This window comes from Physeter macrocephalus, chromosome 14 (assembly GCF_002837175.3).
Source record: "Physeter macrocephalus isolate SW-GA chromosome 14, ASM283717v5, whole genome shotgun sequence".
Lineage (NCBI taxonomy): Eukaryota > Metazoa > Chordata > Mammalia > Artiodactyla > Physeteridae > Physeter > Physeter macrocephalus.
Genome location: NC_041227.1, coordinates 115,260,226 through 115,277,363, shown reverse-complemented (window position 1 = coordinate 115,277,363; position 17,138 = coordinate 115,260,226). Strand labels below are relative to the sequence as shown.

General features: G+C 58.0%; 1 protein-coding gene across 2 annotated transcripts; it reads left to right on the top strand.

The window, feature by feature from the left end:
- Positions 1-959: 959 nt before the first annotated feature.
- STAC2 (SH3 and cysteine rich domain 2) lies at positions 960-15,166 on the top strand. 2 transcript variants are annotated; one of them, XM_028499776.1, is made up of 11 exons: positions 960-1,397; positions 8,281-8,587; positions 8,880-8,977; positions 9,163-9,253; positions 10,975-11,090; positions 11,184-11,256; positions 11,349-11,410; positions 11,885-11,985; positions 12,359-12,410; positions 12,757-12,894; positions 13,614-15,166. In XM_028499776.1, the coding sequence occupies exons 1-11, from the start codon at positions 1,308-1,310 to the stop codon at positions 13,716-13,718; spliced, it is 1,233 nt and encodes a 410-aa protein (XP_028355577.1). In that variant the 5' UTR covers positions 960-1,307; the 3' UTR covers positions 13,719-15,166. The 2 variants fall into 2 exon arrangements, with proteins under 2 accessions (XP_028355577.1, XP_054946721.1); XM_055090746.1 differs by lacking the exons at positions 9,163-9,253; positions 10,975-11,090.
- The last annotated feature ends 1,972 nt before the right edge of the window (positions 15,167-17,138 follow it).

Below are 17,138 nucleotides of genomic sequence, written 5' to 3'. Positions count from 1 at the left end.
CACACCCAGGGAAGGATTCTCTCAACCTCCAACCTATCTCCATTTTCTTGGATAGGCCCAGAGATGAAGCTAGACCTTTTGATCAGGGCCAGAAGGGGCAGGAGGAGAGGGAGGGGAAGTTCGGGAAATAGCAGGTAGGTGACATGCATTAGCTTCAGGCCAAGTGGACAGAGGACACCTTGGAGGGTAAGAAATCTCTTCCCCCTCACCTCTCCCTACCCCCATCTAACTCCATTTGTGGTAGGATCTTTAGGAGGGGGCATGTCTTGGAGAGGTTTGGGGACCTCAAGTGTGGGCACTGAGGCGTCTTCTCTGCTGAAGTCCAGGCAACAAGACTGGAAAGCAATATAGTTGTCCTGCTTTCCAGGACAGGGCTGGTCTTTGACACATGATGTTCATTTGTCCATTCTCTGCTGAGGAAATCCCTACATAGTCCGAGGAGAGACGCATTTGCGGAGAGTGTCTCCAGGGCAGAGAGACATCAAGTTAATTGGGTGGAAGTGTCCCCATTCCTCACGTCGCTATCAGGAAGTCCTACCTTTATCTCACTTTCAGCTATCCTTCTGCAGATCCAACCTATTTCTATTCCCCCCCCCAACCCTTCCAGACTCGAAAATGATCTCCTGAGGCTTCCTTCAACTTTGTCACGCCCCCAATTCCGGGTTTTTCAGGTAAAACTGCTCCCTCCACTTCTTTACCCTCCAAGCCCCTCCCCATCTTGTCAAGCCCCCCCACCAGGCTCCGCCCAGCTCGCCCTCCTGGCCACCGCGGCAGCCAATAGCTGAGAACCTTATTTGCATAGAGGCGCTGGGGAGCTGCGGAGGGAAAGGGGAGGGACCAGGCGACCTCCTAAATCAAAGTTGGGAGGCGAGGACTGGGCGGAGGGGGTGCCCGGCTGGGGCTCGCGGGGGGAGGGGAAGGGGAGGGGAGGTGGGGGGCGGGCGCAGAGGACGGCGTAGCCTGCCGGACACTGACAGCTTCATCGCTCCCTCCCTCGGCTCATCCCCGAGTCCCCACTTCCCTCCTCCCCTCGCTCGGAGCAGCATCCTTGGTCCTCACTCCTGGGGTCGTACGGCTCCCGCGGCTCCGTGTAATTACCTCCTCTCACCCACCAACCCGGGAACTTTCTCCGCCCGCACCCGGGAGTGGGGGGGTGCCTTGCCTGGGCGGGTTTCTCCTGGGGTTCGTTGGGGGCCAGTCTCTAGAGAAGGGCTTCAGGGTCCCAGAGAGACGCCTGCCACCCTCAGCCTGCCTCCAGCCGGGCTGCCGTCGGGTCTCGGCACCCTCTCTTCCCCTCTCGCCTAACCATGACCGAAATGAGCGAGAAAGAGAACGAACCGGATGACGCGGCCACCTACACCCCCCCGGGGACCGTCTTTGCCCTCCAGGAAACCAAGGTAACTCGGGAGGCGCGAGGCCTGGACCCCTGCCCAGTGCGCCCCCAGCCCGGGCGCCCTCCTCCCGATGCGGTTGCCACTGTGGCCTCGGGTGCCCTGGGGTCACAGTCGCGGGGCCCGTGTGGTCCCTAACGCTCCGCGCGGCGACCCGGGGGCAGTGGGTTCGTGACGAGGGGCCACAAGGAGCCCCCATCACACAAGCACGACACGCCCTTGCGCGCGTGATGAGCGGACGCTCCACCGCGACCCTCCAGGGAGGTTGTATGTAACTCGGCTTTGTTGGAGGGAGTCGGCGCAGCGAAGGCGGAGGCAGTGTGTAGCGGTGTGTAGCGGGTGTGGGCAGGTATACTCGCCCGCGTGTGCGTGCGAGGCGCACCCCCCCGCCCCGTGTCCGCCAGGTCTCTGTCTGTCCCTCTCTCTTTGCCTGTGTCTCTCTGAAAATGTCTCTACAACCTGTTTGTCTCTGTCTTGGTATCTCTCTGTGTGCGTCTCTCTCGGGTCCTCTCGGCGTCTCTGTGTGTTTATTTCTGAGTCTCTCCAGATGTCTCTCTCTGACCCGCCGCAGTCCTGCATTCCCCCCCTCCCAACCGGGTTAGGCTCGGGGACGTGAGGCCGCGGCCCGGGGCTGCGCAGCTTGTGAGTTCGCGCTGGGGGCTGCTGCGGCGCGGGCCATCACTGGCGGGGACCCGGGGACTGTTGTTGCGGCTCCGGATGCGAAAGACAGGCAGCCCACGCCAGCGGGCCGTGGGCCGGGGAGGGGGCCGGGGAGCTGGTAGAAGCAAAAAGGGAAGTCATCATAATTAATGAATGTCATAATTAACCCTAATTATGTATGATTGCTACTCCTGCGGGAGTCACAATGAATAAATTATTCCCCGATGAAGCCAGGCGGAGCCCAGACTCCTGGCGCTGAAGGCGGTGGGGTGGGGAGAACACTGCTCACATTCAACCCCCCCAACACACACACGCCTCTACTCTGCCTGCTCCCTCCCCGAGTTCTAGGTGCTGACCCGCAAGAAGTTCGGCGGGAAGCAACCTGAGCAGGGGACCTGGGGATGGGGAGAGAAGAAGGGGCAGGGCTCTCTCTGCCCCCGCCCCCGCAGATTTCAGGCCAAGACTACTACTCTCTCCCTTTCCACCCTGGTAAATTGTTCCCACCCGGCTTCTGTTACCCAGATGAGGAGGGGGGCAGCCAGGACCAGAAATGGGTGGGGTCTTTGGCTTCCCCTGGTATCACGGGCTCATCTATAGCTCTCTCCAATGCCCATCTTCCTCCTAATTCTGTCTTGACTGCCCCCCAGGATGTGAGGTTAATTGAAGGTCAAGGTCATCAAGGGAGTGACCAAGGGAAGATGAGTAGGACCAGAATGGCTGGTGTCTGGCTGAGGCACCCCAGGTCGGCTCCCCATGCCTAAACCAAAGCGACCCAGTGGGTCTCCACAGCCAAGTCTTCAGATTCACACTAGACCTTCTCCTGCTCCCTTCTGAGAACTAGACCTTGGGCTCTCAGACCACAGAGTTACCTCCCCCTCAGAGAGCCAAGTCTCCTGGGAAAGGAATGAGGTGTTGGGGGGCAGAATGTTGCTTGGAATATTTGTGACAGCTTCCTTCAAGCAGAAGATCCCCATCCTGAGGGAACTGAGCCCCATCCTGAGTTCCAGCGCCCCTGAGCTTCACAGCTGCCTTCTAGTCACCCTGGACAGACACATACAAACCCCTTGCTTGCTTCCCAGGGGATTGAGGGCCTCCCAGGTACTGCCCTGATTCCCATACCACAGCCTGGCCACTCAGCCCCCTCCTTAAGAGTTCTCTGAGAGCAGGCAGTAGGGCTGGGCAGTGCTGCCTCAGCAGTCAGCAGGCTGCAGGCTCAGCTGTGTGGGGAGGGGTGGTCAGGGCCTGGCAGGTCTGTACCTCCTTCCTCCCACCCCAAGGACTGTCCCATGCCATCACCTCTGGGTCTGAGCCATGGAGATCTGCGGAGCAGGGAAGGAAGGGGAGTGTACTCCTGACCTGGTCCCTCTGTGCCAGGCCAGTTGGAGCCCTGCCCCTTTGCCGTCCTCCCCTGTACCTCATTTATGAAGGACTCAGTAATAACAACACAGTCTGGATTGCAGGTCTGGGGGAAGGTACTCAGGAGGGCAGAGGTGGGCAGAGAGAGAATTCAGAACACTTGCCAGCCTCCTTCCATTCCCCCACCTCAACTTGTCCCAGAGTAGCTTCTGTCTTCAGACTGTAGAGGTGGAGGAGGAGGAAGGGAGAGGGTCGGTGCTGCCCACCCACCTCAGTTTGAGGCAGGTACAACAGAGGTGGCTGGTGTACTTGTCTTCATTAGGCAGTGAAGTCAACATTCCAGACCTCTTCATCAGTGTTTGGGGCCCCCTGGGGATTTCTTGCCAGCCCAAGTCCAGCCTCCTGCTCACCCTAAAGTCGGGTATCACCCCGGCACCCAAGCTACTCAGCCACCCTCCTAGTGTCAGCATCGCCCTCTCTGGGTCCCCATCCCATCCTACTACATAGGGCCTGCCATCACCCCCTTTGGTACCATCTTTGGAAAGACCCTGCCATGCCAGCTCTGCCATCTGAGTCAGCTTGTGTCACATCTGCCACCACCCTCTGCCAGCTGCCTAGTGCCATTTCAGGAGCTGGCAGGAACTGAGGAAGGAAGGGACTGTCCAGGGTGTGGAGAGGTGGGGAGGAGGCAGGCAGGCCAGGTCCTGCCTCCAGGAGGGGATTCAGAAGAAGAGGTCTGATGGTCCAGGCTCCAAGCCAGACAAGCTCCTGGTGCTTTGGGAGGGAATGGGGTCCAGGTGGGCCAGCTTGCCAGGGTATGTGGTGACTTCTTCTCATGCCAGGGAATGGGTCCTGGGACAGTGGGGGCACCAAAAAGATAGAGGGTGGGGAGGTAGAGAAAGGTCTTCTCTGGCAACTAGGAGTCCCAGGAGTGGAAATATCTGGCCAGGCTGAGCCCAAATGAGGTTTGGGTGGCCAAGCCAGATGTCTCTGGTGTGGGCAGGCATTAAGCCATTTGGCAGAGATGCTGTCATCTGCTCTCCAGCCACAGCCCTTGACATCTGCCAGCCACCCCAGGTGGCATTCCTTCCCACTTCTCCACCCTCCTGGGATCCGGGGCAGAGTTGGGGCAGCCCTGGTGGTGGGGAACAGTCTGTTCCAGAGGCTTTTGGTACCCTGCAGAGGTGGCTCTTGGCACTGAGGCCAGGCGGGGACCAGGAAAGGGCACAGGCTGGAGAGTAGGGAGGCTTGAAATCTCATCCTGTGAGGATTACTTTGGAAATAATGGCCTCAGGAGGGGGGAACATGATTGATGTCTTCAAATATTTGAAGAACTGATGTGTGTAAGCGGGAGTAGCCCTTCCTGGAGCCAAGGGAGAAACAAGGGCCGATAGGCAGGGAGGCAGGTTTCAGCTCTAAATAGGGAAGCACTTTCCAGCGATTGCAGCTGCCCAAAGATGGAATGACTGTCCCAAGAGAGGATGTGCTTGCCGTCACAAGAGGTGACCAACAGAGTCAGACAACGATTCAGAGGGGACGTGGCCAGAGCAGTGCGGGGTGGGGACTGCTCTATGTGCCCAGTCTTTCAAGTCCCTTCTAACCCTACATTTCATGACAAGCCCATGGCACAACTGAGGGCCAGAGGCGAGGGCCAAGGCAGGGTGCTCCTGGTCACTTGGGCTCAACAGCCAAAGCCACTGGTTCAAGTCCCGGCTCTGCTACTTAGCAGCTGCGGACTCATGATGAGTGAGTGATTTAACCCCCTCAGTTCCTCATCTGAAAAGTGGGCCAATAATTGTCACCACCTCAGTGGGTAGTGCCAGGGTTAATGAGATTCTGCATATCAATTCCAGGACTCTGACAACGACAGCCCCTCAGGATGTTCATAAGTTTAGGTTTTGCTTTGGGGACTTGAGCCTGTATTGCTTAGAGAGCATCTAACCCTGACTTGGAGGTGGCGAAACGGAAACATAGAGAGAGAGGAAGTGAAGTAACTTGCCTTCAGGCCGCAGATTGCGTTCTGCCCCCACCCCCCCCCAGCACATCCTCCCAGAGACCTCCTGTGCTCTGTGCCCACGGCCCCTGCGCAGAGCAGTGGGTGGTTCACTCGCCCCTCTGGGGCCTGTCAGAGCCCCCAGAGCCACATAGAACATATTCGTGTTCTAATTAATCGTCCCTCTGGGCCTCGACCTCGGCCCCAAAGCCCAGGCAGCTGGGGCCTGGGGCCCTGCTTCTCAGAGACACACAAAGAAGCCCACAGTGCTGGCCAGGAAGCTGGATTTGGAAGGAGCTGAGCAACTCAGCATGCCAGTCCCCCTAGGGCTCTGGCCTTTCAGCTGGCATACCGGGGCCCGCCTTTTGCCCAGACATTTCCCTCTCTGCTTCCCCCTCTGTCATGTGGCCTGCTGGCCTCCCTAGGGCTAGAGGGGCCACCACTTCCATTCCCTTGGCATGGTTGCCAAGCTGGCATCCATGGCACACAGGCTGCCTGGTGTCCCAGCTGGGAACCCTGGCCAAGTCTCCCTGCCTAGAGCCAGGCCTCTGCCCCCCACCTCCACCCTTTTCTTTTTTTAACTGGTAGAAAGGAATGGGAGGAGTAAGGGCTTTCAACAGGAGGGGAGTAGGGCAGGGGTCTGGGTAGAGAGGTCCAGATCTCACTCGGGTAGAATAAGGGTGTGTTTGGGTGAGCAACGGAAATAACTCTGGCCTCACCGCAGAGTCCACCCTGCACTCCAGAACACGTGCTCCATATAGGATTCCAGCCACTTGCTCATCATTTATTCCACAAACATTGACTGAGCACCCACTCTGTGCTGAGGCCCATTATGGGGATCTGAAGCGACTTTCCCCGCCCTCCAGGGCCTCCCAGCCTCCCAGAGGAGTGAGAAGTAAATGACAACATAAACCTGATCGGAGCTATCATGGAAGCCCATCCAGATGCAGCCAACCAGAGGAGGGAGTGGTCCCGCTGAAAGGAATTCCTGCAGAAGAAGAGACAGCTTCCCAGAGAAGGAAGAATCACAGGAAACCCTGAAGAAGAAAGCGTGAAATAACTGGATAAGGCAAAGAAGAGGTCAAACGTGTAAAAAGCTCAGAGGCATGAAACACGGATGAGTTCAAGTCCGCACATTTGGGCTCAGGCGGAAGGCCTGGGGTGGAAGGGCAGGTTTGGCCAAGTTGCAGTTTCATGGCTGGGACAGGGGCCTTGGCTGGGTCCTGAGGAGTCCTGAAAGGTTTTTTGCGGGGTCAGGGATCACCTCCCTGGCAGCTGCATGGAGAACAGGTGGGGATGGCCAAGGTGGAGGCACAGAGCTATGGCCCTGAACCCGACAGGGTGCTGGAACCTGAACCAGGGCAGGGCTCTGGGGTGCTGAGGTGTTGCAGGCGATGCACTGGAGAGGTGTTTTGGAGGGAGAATCAGCCCTGAGGATGAGGGTCCAGGGTGACCGCTCCCCCACTCCCTGTTCAAGGACCGAGGACCTGGTGTGTTTTGGCCTCCAAAGTGTTATTTTGTTAAGTCGAGTAAATGGTACATCCATTCAGTGAAATTCCTGTGCAGCCATACAAAAAGAATGGTGAAACTCTTTTTGTGTATTTGTATGGAATGATTTCCAAGAAAAAAGCAAGGCACGGGAGAAATAGTATACTACCATTTCTGCGAAGAAAAAAGGAAATAAAACCTCTTGAATTTGTTTCTATCCAATTTCGCATAAAGTTCTAGATTTCTTAACTGACTTTTTTTTTTTTTTTTTTGGCTGCACGCAGCATGCAGATTTTCCTGTGCCCCCTGCAATGGAAGCACAGAGTCTTAACCACTGAACCACCAGGAAGTCCCTCTTAACTGACTTTAAATTTCATAAGTTCATGAAATGGATTAATATTTTTTATTTAAAAATTACTTTTATAAAAAAAAGTCTAGGGGTGGGGTAGGGAGGGTGTGAGGGAGATGCAAGAGGGAGGAGATATGGGGATATATGTATATGTATAGCTGATTCACTTTGTTATACAGCAGAAACTAACACACCATTGCAAAGCAATTATACTTCAATAAAGATGATAAAAAAAAAAAAAAAAAGTCTAGGGACTTCCCACGTGGCTCAGTGGTTGAGATTCCGCACTCCCAATGCAGGGAGCCCGGGTTCGATCCCTGGTCAGGGAACTAGATCCCACATGCATGCCGCAACTAAGAGTTCACATGCCGCAACTAAGGAGCCCGTGTGCCGCAACTAAGGAGCTGGCGAGCCGCAACTAAGGAAACTGCCTGCCACAACTAAGACCCGATGCAACCAAATAAATATTTTTAAAAAACAAAGTCTAGATTTCTTTTTCTTTTTTTTTTTTTTTTTGCGGTACGCGGGCCTCTCACCGTTGTGGCCTCTCCCGTTGCGGGGCACAGGCTCCGGACGCGCAGGCTCAGCGGCCATGGCTCACGGGCCCAGCCGCTCCGCGGCATGTGGGATCTTCCCGGACCGGGGCACGAACCCGTGTCCCCTGCATCGGCAGGCGGACTCTCAACCACTGCGCCACCAGGGAAGCCCTAGATTTCTTTTTGAAAATTGAGAAACCTGGCAATGCTGGGCTGCCCCTACAGACTAGCTCAGCTGGCTAAAGGAGACCAGCAGCTACTCGCTGGCTGTCCAGTCCCCACCGCTCCTAATTAGGTGCCGTTCCAGCCAGAACTCCTTTGCTCGAGGAGGTTCCCTGCCTGGCTCTTGTGGGCACCTGGGATGGTGACCCGCCTTCTGGATCTTGGCAGCCTCTTTCTCAGTACTTCATCTCACCTCTGGCTCTCAGCCTTCAGGCTGCCGCTGGCCGAGGAGAGATCCCGGGGAGCCAGTCCCCTCCAGGCTCACAGCCCCTTTTCCTCTCTCAGCTCCAGAGGTTCAAGCGCTCGCTTTCCCTCAAGAACATCCTCCGAAGTAAGAGCATGGAGAGCTTCTTCTTTCGCTCGGGGTCTGAGCTCAAATGCCCCACCGAGGTGCTGCTGACGCCCCCGCCCCCACTGCCGCCTCCCTCCCCACCACCAGCGTCTGCAGACAGGGGCCTACCCACCCCAGCCCTGTCCCCCGGCCCCATCCCATGCCCCCTGGCACCACTCAAACCAGTGAGGGTGCACAGCTTCCAGGAACACGTCTTCAAGCGAGCCAGCCCCTGTGAGCTGTGCCACCAGTTCATTGTGGGTAGGTGCCTGGGTGGCAACAGAAGGGGTCGGGGTGGGTGTGGGCGGGGGCCCACGGACCTGACTGCCTGATGTTGCGCTGCTGCTAATCCTGTGCCCCTCCCTCTGGGAGGACACGTAAGCACCCTTGGGGGTTCCACCCCGACTGTGCGGAGGTCGGAGCTAGGCCCCAGGCTGGCATGAGGATGCCCAGTCCCTTGCTCCCTCATGCCCTAACCTGCCTCCTTTGCTCTTTGCCCTCGGAGGTAGCCTCTCTTGACCACCCCCTCTTGCCAAACCCACATTCTTCCCAGGAAACTCCAAGCAGGGTTTGCGGTGTAAGACATGCAAAGTCAGCGTCCACGTCTGGTGCTCCGAGGAGATCTCCCACCGGCAATGCCCAGGCAAGACGGTGAGTGGGGACCACACAGAGATGGCTGGCTGATGCTCCCAGGCCTGGCATGTGGGGGAATGAGTGCCCCGCAGGGCAGGTTCCTCATGTGGGGTGGTGCTTGGGCTTGGGGAAGGCCAAACTCTCAAGGGGCTGTGACCTCCCTGTGCCCTCTCTCTGCCCCACCCCCCCACCCCCCGCCACAGTCCTCCTCCTTCCGCCGCAACTTCAGCTCCCCCCTCCTGGTGCATGAGCCGCCACCAGCCTGTGCCATGAGCAAGGAGTCCCCGCCCACTGGTGAGTGTCCACCGTTGCCCCTGATCCACTGTGGTGTGATGAGAGACCCACGCACTCCTCAGATGAGCACCTGAGTCACACTGGCACTGCCTGTTCTTGGCACTACTACCACTCCCTTCTTTTTTTTTTTTTAGACTTCTTCTTCTTCTTTTTGCTTGTTTGTTTGTTTCGGTTTTTTTTCCCCACTTCCCTTTTTTGGTTGCTCCCACAGTCCTCCTCCTTCCGCCGCAACTTCAGCTCCCCCCTCCTGGTGCATGAGCCGCCACCAGCCTGTGCCATGAGCAAGGAGTCCCCGCCCACTGGTGAGTGTCCACCGTTGCCCCTGATCCACTGTGGTGTGATGAGAGACCCACGCACTCCTCAGATGAGCACCTGAGTCACACTGGCACTGCCTGTTCTTGGCACTACTACCACTCCCTTCTTTTTTTTTTTTTTAGACTTCTTCTTCTTCTTTTTGCTTGTTTGTTTGTTTCGGTTTTTTTTCCCCACTTCCCTTCTTTGGATGCTCCTGTCCTGAATGTAGAGTTCATTCATTCATTCATCCATCCTTCAACAAACACTTTATTGAACACCTACTAAGTGCCAGGCACTGTGCTAGACATGGGAGCACAGCCCTAAAGAAGGTGGAGCTCATGGTCTAGTAAGGGAGCTAGACATGAAATAAATAATCACATAAATCATCAATTAAACCTCATTTGGTGAATGCCTGAAACAGAAGGATAGGGAATAAAGAGAGGATAAAGTCGGCACCGACCTCCTCCACAGAGGCAAAGAAGGCATCCAGGAGACTTGAAAGATAGGGAATTAGTCTGAGGATCTGGGGAAGACCAGTGTGGACAGAAGGCAGGCCAGAGGTAGGGAGGGGCAGAGAGTTAAAGAAAGGATAATGAGGCTGGGACTGAGGGAGTCAGAGTAAAAGGGTGAGATGGGACCCCGGGTGCAGGGCCTCGGCGTCCATTTTAAGAGTGTTCTTTGGACTTTATTCTTTTTTTTTTTTTTTAATTGAAGTATAGTTGATTTACAATGTTGTGTTAATTTCTGCTGTACGGCAAAGTGATTCAGTTATACATATATATATATTATTTTTCATATTCTTTTCCATTACGGTTTATCACAGGATATTGAATATAGTTCCCTGTGCGCTACAGTGGGACCTTGCTGTTTATCCATTCTGTGTATAAACAGTTTGCATCTGCTGATCCCAAACTCCCAATCCACCCCACCCCCACCCCGCCTCCCCCTTGGTAACCACAGGTCTTTGGACTTTATTATAAGGTCAATTTTTGTGTTTTTACAAGAGCATTCTGGCTACTGTGTGGGTTGGAGGGGCTGGACTGGAAGCAGGGAGACCAGTTGGGAGGCCATGATGGTTGCCAGGAAAGAGTTTGGTAGCTTGGACCAGGCTGGTAGTGGTGGAGATGGAGAGAAGTGAACAAATTCTAGAAATGTTTGGGAGGTAGGATGAGGTGGTGGAGTGAACACAGGCAGTGAGGTGGGCAAGGGGTCCAGGATGCTCCAGGTTTGTGCCTGGGCACCGTGGGAGGACACGGAGCCCTCGCTGCCGTGAGGGAGACCCGGGAGGGGCAGGTGAGGGGAGTGCAGATTTCAGTTTAGGGCTGGCTGAGCAGGACAGCCAGCAGGGCAGCCAGGGCTGAGATGCAGGACTTCAGGGCAGAGCGAGGCTGGCAGCAGGGTGCCCGGCCTTGATGGTGACTCCTCAGTAGGGGCCAGCAGGAAGGTGGACCCCGTCTATGAGACCCTGCGCTACGGAACCTCCTTGGCTCTGATGAACCGCTCCAGCTTCAGCAGCACCTCTGAGTCCCCCACACGGAGCTTGGTATGGGGAGCACCAAAGGGGAGCCTCGGGGGCAGAGGTCTCAGAGGGTTGGGGGGGTCCAGGGGTTGAGCCCTCCCCTCTCTGTGTCCCTAGAGCGAGCGGGATGAGCTGGTTGAGGACGGGGAAGGCAGCATCCGCAGCTCGGAGGAGGGCCCTGGCGACAGCGGTGAGTGGGACTGGGGACCAGGGGCAGGAAGGGAGCACAGTGCGGGCCGCTGCCTGCTGCCTCACACCCTCGCCCCACCCTGGCATCTCCAGTATTCACAGGCCCGGCCGAGAGCGAAGGGTCAGGAACAGAGGAGAAGAGCCCTGGACAGCAGGTGAGGCTGGGCTGGCAGTGAGCCCCCCGCAGGCCAGGTGGGAAGGGGATGTTCTTCTCCTTGTCACGGATCCCTAGGCGGGTGACAGCGTGCTGAGTGGCCGCATCCCTGCTCCATCATTTATCCTCAGTCTACAGGGATGGGCAATGCCAGGGTGAGTGGGCCAGGGAGGCAGGGGTGTTACCACTCCCACCACTGACCCAATGCCTACTGCGCCCACTCCTACTCCCCCAAGGGTGGGCAGTTCTAGGGTGCAGCAGGCAGAGGAGGATCCCTCTTCTCCATCCCTGGCCCAGTCCCTTCAGGGGTGTGTAAGCACAGCAGATAGGATAGTCTTCACCTCCCCCGTCATTGACCCAGGAGCACTGTGCCCCATCTCCTAGCCCCCAGGGTAGGCAAGGTCAGGGCAAGGGGAGAGTGGGTGGCATAAGAAAGGTGTCCCCCTCCCATCAATGACCCAGAGCTTTTCCACAGGCCCCCAGGCCCCTTCTACTACGGAAGGATGTGGGGCCCATGTACTCCTACGTCGCGCTCTACAAGTTTCTGCCCCAGGAGAACAATGACCTGGCTTTGCAGTAAGTCCTCCAGCGGCCCAGTCCCCGCCCCGGGCAGCTGCCTGGCTCCAACCTCAGGGCTCTGTGCTCCCAGACCTTGGAACATGAGTGTGAGGCGGACCTTCAGGAACCTCCTCCTGGCACACTTGAGGCCACTGAGCCCAAAGAGGAGATAGAGGTGCCAGAGTCCAAGAGGGATTGGTGCTAATGTCACGTTTCCTGCCCCCTGCCCGGCCTCTGTCCTGGAGAGTGTCACTCAGGGCCCTCCAAGGGCATCGAGAGCTCTCCCCCAGCTGAGGGGGCCATGCAGGGGATCTGGGGGCCTAGGACTTTTGGGATACGGAGTGGGAAGGTCCACCCTGCCCCATGTGCCACCGCCGCTCTCTCATCCCAGGCCTGGAGACCGGATCACGCTGGTGGACGACTCTGACGAGGACTGGTGGAAGGTGACTTGGCAGGGTGGGGAGCGGAGGGTGGGGAGTGGTAGGTACGTCACTAGCCCGCACCCTCAGAGAGCACTGCCCCAAAGACCTCCTCTCCTTCCTCCGCCGGCCCTAGCCGGGCCTGGGCCCACCCTCAGGCCTCACTCTCACTTTGCCCCTCCCTGCCCCAGCCTTGTCCCTCCGCCCACCTTGAGCCCCTTCCAGCCCAGAAGCCACCCGACTAGGGGCTCAGATACAGAGATGCCAAATCTGGAGGGTGACAGCATTGGCTCTGAGTGGGCATTAGGTCTAGAGAAAGCGGTGGGGGTCAGGGGGTGGCACGAGTGCTCATTGCCGGCCTCATCCCCAGGGCAGGATCGGCGACCGGGTTGGCTTCTTCCCAGCCAATTTCGTGCAGCGGGTGAGGCCAGGCGAGAACGTTTGGCGCTGCTGCCAACCCTTCTCCGGGAACAAGGAACAGGGCTACGTGAGCCTCAAGGAGAGCCAGGTGAGGGCCCGGGCCCTGCATGGCTGGAGAGGTGGGCGTGGGAGACAGGAGGCAGGGGTGTGGGCGAGGGCCCTGGAGGAGGATGCTTGCAGCCTGGCAGCAGGAGGGAAGGCAGGCTAGAAGCAGTGGGACTGGGAAGTTCCCTGGTGGCCTAGTGATTAGGATTCTGGGCTTTCACTACCGTGGCCGGGTTCAATCCCTAGTCTGGGAACTGAAATTCCCTTTAAAAAAAAAAAAAAAAAAAAAAAAAAAAAAAAAGGCAGCGGTGGGACTGCAGGGCTCTCCTGTCCTCCCCTCTGGGAACTGGGGCTGGCAGCTAACACAGGCAGAGGGCTGAGTTATGTTAGAGACAGTCGGGGGAGGAGCACTGGATTAGGAGTCTAGAGGCTTGGGTTTGAATGCTGGCTCTGCCTTTGGGTTCTTGTTAACCACGGGCAAGTCCTTTTCCCCCTGTTACCTCCTCTGTGAAATGGTAGTTTGTCAGGGGCATCAGACCAGCTGATCTCAAAGGTCAGACCCGCAGCGATGCTCTGTGTCTGCTGACTGCCTGGTCTTGCACCCTGTACTCTCATGGGATCTGCTCCCATCATCCGGGCTCCAACCACATCTGATGCTGGTCCCGTCATCCCCTGGGATGGACCGCCTGGGAGCCATCAGCAGGACTTGGGGCCAGGGATGCAGGCAGTGCCAAGCCTCAGCCTCATGTCTCTTCCGCTCAGATCTGTGTGGGCGTCGGCAGGAGCAAGGATGCTGATGGCTTCATCCGCGTCAGCAGTGGCAAGAAGCGAGGTCTGGTGCCAGCCAACATCCTGACCGAGATCTGAGAAGAGCCAAGAGAACCCAGAAGCCACCCTGGCCTGTGCCCAGCCCTTGCTTCTGGCCCCAGGAGGGGAGCAGGCATCTGCCCACACTCTCTCTTCCTCTGCCCTTCTCCTAGGGGCCAGTCACCATGGCTTGGGAGGCTTCTGCACTGAGGAGGGTTTTATTTCATGGGTCCTGGGGTGCCCTGAGGAGGTTGCTGCTCTGAGACTTGGAGGTGGGGAGGAGGAGAAAGTGGGAGGGGATGAGAAAGCTCCAGGTGGGTCCCCCTGGTGCCCATGCATTCCCAAAGCCCGTTGCCATGCTGAGTCCGGCCCTGAGAGGAAGTTCCTGGGGAACTTCCCTGCTGCCTCTTCCAGAGACCTTTCCCTGCCCACAGCATCTTTGCCTGCCTGACAGCTCCCCTCTCCTCACAGAGCCCCTGCTCGGGTCTTTGTGTGTGTGACCCTGCAGCTGCCCCTTTGGAAGTGGGGCCTTGGGAAGGTGCCTTCCCGGGTCCCTTAGCCCCAGCTCTGGGTAGGGAGGGAATTCAGGGCTGCAGAAGGATCCTGGTCTCACCACCTCTGTCACTCCATCAATTCTCAGGAAAGTTCTGTGGTTATCTCTCCCATTACTTGAAACCTGGGTGGACAGAGGAGGGGAGGGCTGAGGTCTGGGGAAGCTGTGGTAAATCAGAGACTGTCCCCTCAAGTAGCACAGTCACCACAGAGCAGCCTCATCCTACCCTTGTGCACTGGGAAAGGACACCCAAGAGCGGCCTGAACACAGAAACCCGATTAAGAACAAAAGACTGGCCCACGCCTGCTCAAAATAACCCCCAGTTCACTGTCAGGACTCTAAAAGCTCAGTTCCTGTCCCAGTCCTCTCCAGGCCCACCCCAGGAACCCAACCTTCAGGGCTGACCCCGCAGTGACCTTCCCTCACCCCCTCTCTCCAGGCTCTGCAGGGGACAGGGCTGCCGTTGCAGGGGTCCCTTGTCCAGGACGCAGAGCCCTGGGAGGAAGAGTAGGAGTGGGAAACAGACAACGAATTCTGTTGGAGCACCAGGAGGGGAAGTGGGTAGGCATCCTGAGGGGGGCGGTGGGGACACGCAAAGAGGACCCTTCCCTTGCAGGTTGCTTTTCTCTGGTGCCAACTTCCCTCTCCCCCCAAGCTCAGAGCCTCCTCTTGTGCCCTTGATCGTGCCAGCCAATGCCACCCCCCATCCTAGGCACCGTCACACCCTCCCATGCAGTGGGAGGGACACATCCTCCTACCCACTGGCCCCTGCCCCACCTCTCCCTCGCAGAGCGGGGGTACTCAAGCCACACTGCCCTGTTTGCTGCCATGAGGGCCCCCCCTCCGGCAATGTCCCAGGGGCGGGCCCAATGCCCACTGTACATGAGGCTGCATGAGGCGTCTGCTGGGGCATTGCGGAGCCCCCAGACTCCTAATTAAATGTTTCTTGTCCCAACCTGTCTGCTCTATCTGCTTGGGCTAGAGGAAGGGAAGGGGCAAGGGGTCGGGGGGCGGGGGTGGGTGGCGGTGGAGGTGCGGAAAGGAGACAGCCTGAAGGTCGGAGAATGCGTTCATCTCCGAGAGGAGGGGTGTGGGGACAGCTGGCCCTGACAGTGAGGGTCCCCAAGCCTTCTCACTCCCTTCCACCCAAGCAGCCTGAGCCAGGCGGGATCTGAGGAAGTGGGGCAGGAGGTTTGGGGGACGCCGGAGAGAGAGAGGGTGGGGCTGCGGCCACTTTCTGGTTCGAGGCGCTCCTGCCTCGCGCAGGGGGCGGGCACACACCTCTGCGTCTGGGCCGTTCCGGCCCAGGCAGAGATGCCCTCGGAGACCAGCCGTACCCAGGGGCGGGGGCGGGGGGGCTCAATACCCACCCGAGATCAGCCTCGCCCCCGCAGCCCCCTAAACCCGAGGCAGATACGTTGGCGGCGAGTACAGCCGCGGACGGTGGGGCCCTGAGATGACTCATCGGGAGCCTGGCGCCAGGGGGGCCGCGGTGGCGCCCCGCCCCCAGCGGTGCCCGCCGCCCACCTGCTCCGGCTGAGCCGCCTCTTTCCCGTCCGCACGCCCGGCCGCGTCATCGCCCAGGCGAGCACGTCCTGTGCTATTTATAGGCAGAGGGGAGCGCCGAGAGAGAGAGAGAGAGAGAGAGAGAGAGAGAGAGAGAGAGAGAGAGAGAGAGAGAGAGAGGAGAGAGAGAGGCGGTGCCAGGGCAACGCCGTGCTGCCAGAATGCGGGGGGGGGGGCCTGCTCCCCCGGAGACTCGCCCATCCGGCTCTGCCTTCCAGCCCCCCCAAATCAAGGTAGGCCCCGTGGGGCCAGACCCTGGGTCCCCAACCGCTTTCTCTGGGCTGCTTCAGGGATGACTCTAGAGCTTGGGGGTGGTAGGGGGAGCAGGAGAAGGAGGGTGACCCCCTTCCTAGGACCCCCGATGATGGGACTGGATAAAGGGGTCACAAACCCAGTCCAGAGTCTTAAAAAGAGGGGAACTCACACAAACAGGCACCTACTGTGCCAGGGAAACTATGCCAGGAACTTAATTTTATTTTATCCTCTGAGGACCCGGTGAGGAAAGTGGTGGTGTCCCCTTTTCACAGATGATGAAACTGAGACCCAGAGATATTAGGTGGCTTGTCCATGGTCATACAAATTAACCAGCCCAAACCTTTCCCCTTTTATACTTGGAGCAACTGAGGCCCAGAGCAGACTAGAAACTTGCCCAAGGTCACCCAGCAAATTAACGGTCAAGCTGGTCTCAGAAATTCTATCTCTTGCCTCTCAGTTCAGCTCTTCCCCCACCTGACCCTGGGTCCCTCAGTGGCTTAAACCAGCACGATGGAAACAGAGACACCTTGAAATCCTGGGCTGGGGGCTCCAGGGATCAAGACCCTACTCCACTGGAGAGGGTCAGAGCCTTTCAGCCAAACCTTCTGCACACCCACTTGTGTCTGCACCGGCCAGCAGCTGGCCTGGACCCCTGCCTCCTCCCCAGCTCATCTGACGCACTGCTGAGCACAGCAGCTTCTTCCGGTGGTGGCTGGACCACTAACAGCACGCTCACAGCCTGGGGCTGGGAACAGCTGGTGTCCCCACCGCAGCCTCTGCCCTCCTCCGTGCCCACTCTGGGGGTAGCAGGACCAGCGACACCATTGGCCTGGGGCAGAGGATGTCAAGCAACCTGCTGGTGGTGCCAACCCCCCATTTGGCTCTGTTGTCTGACCCACACGTGCCCTCCATCCCCCCACCTCAGCCTGAGCTTAAGCCGGCATGTACCCTGTGGGGATTAAGGTTTAGGGGAGACAAAAAGAGGGGGAGTCTGGGGGCAAGAGACAAGAGGCCTCAAAGGGCAGAGAGATTGATACGAGGCAGTGGGTGGGGAGACAGACAGGTCCCCTCTGTGCAACCCCATCCATCTTTCTAGCACCACTCCC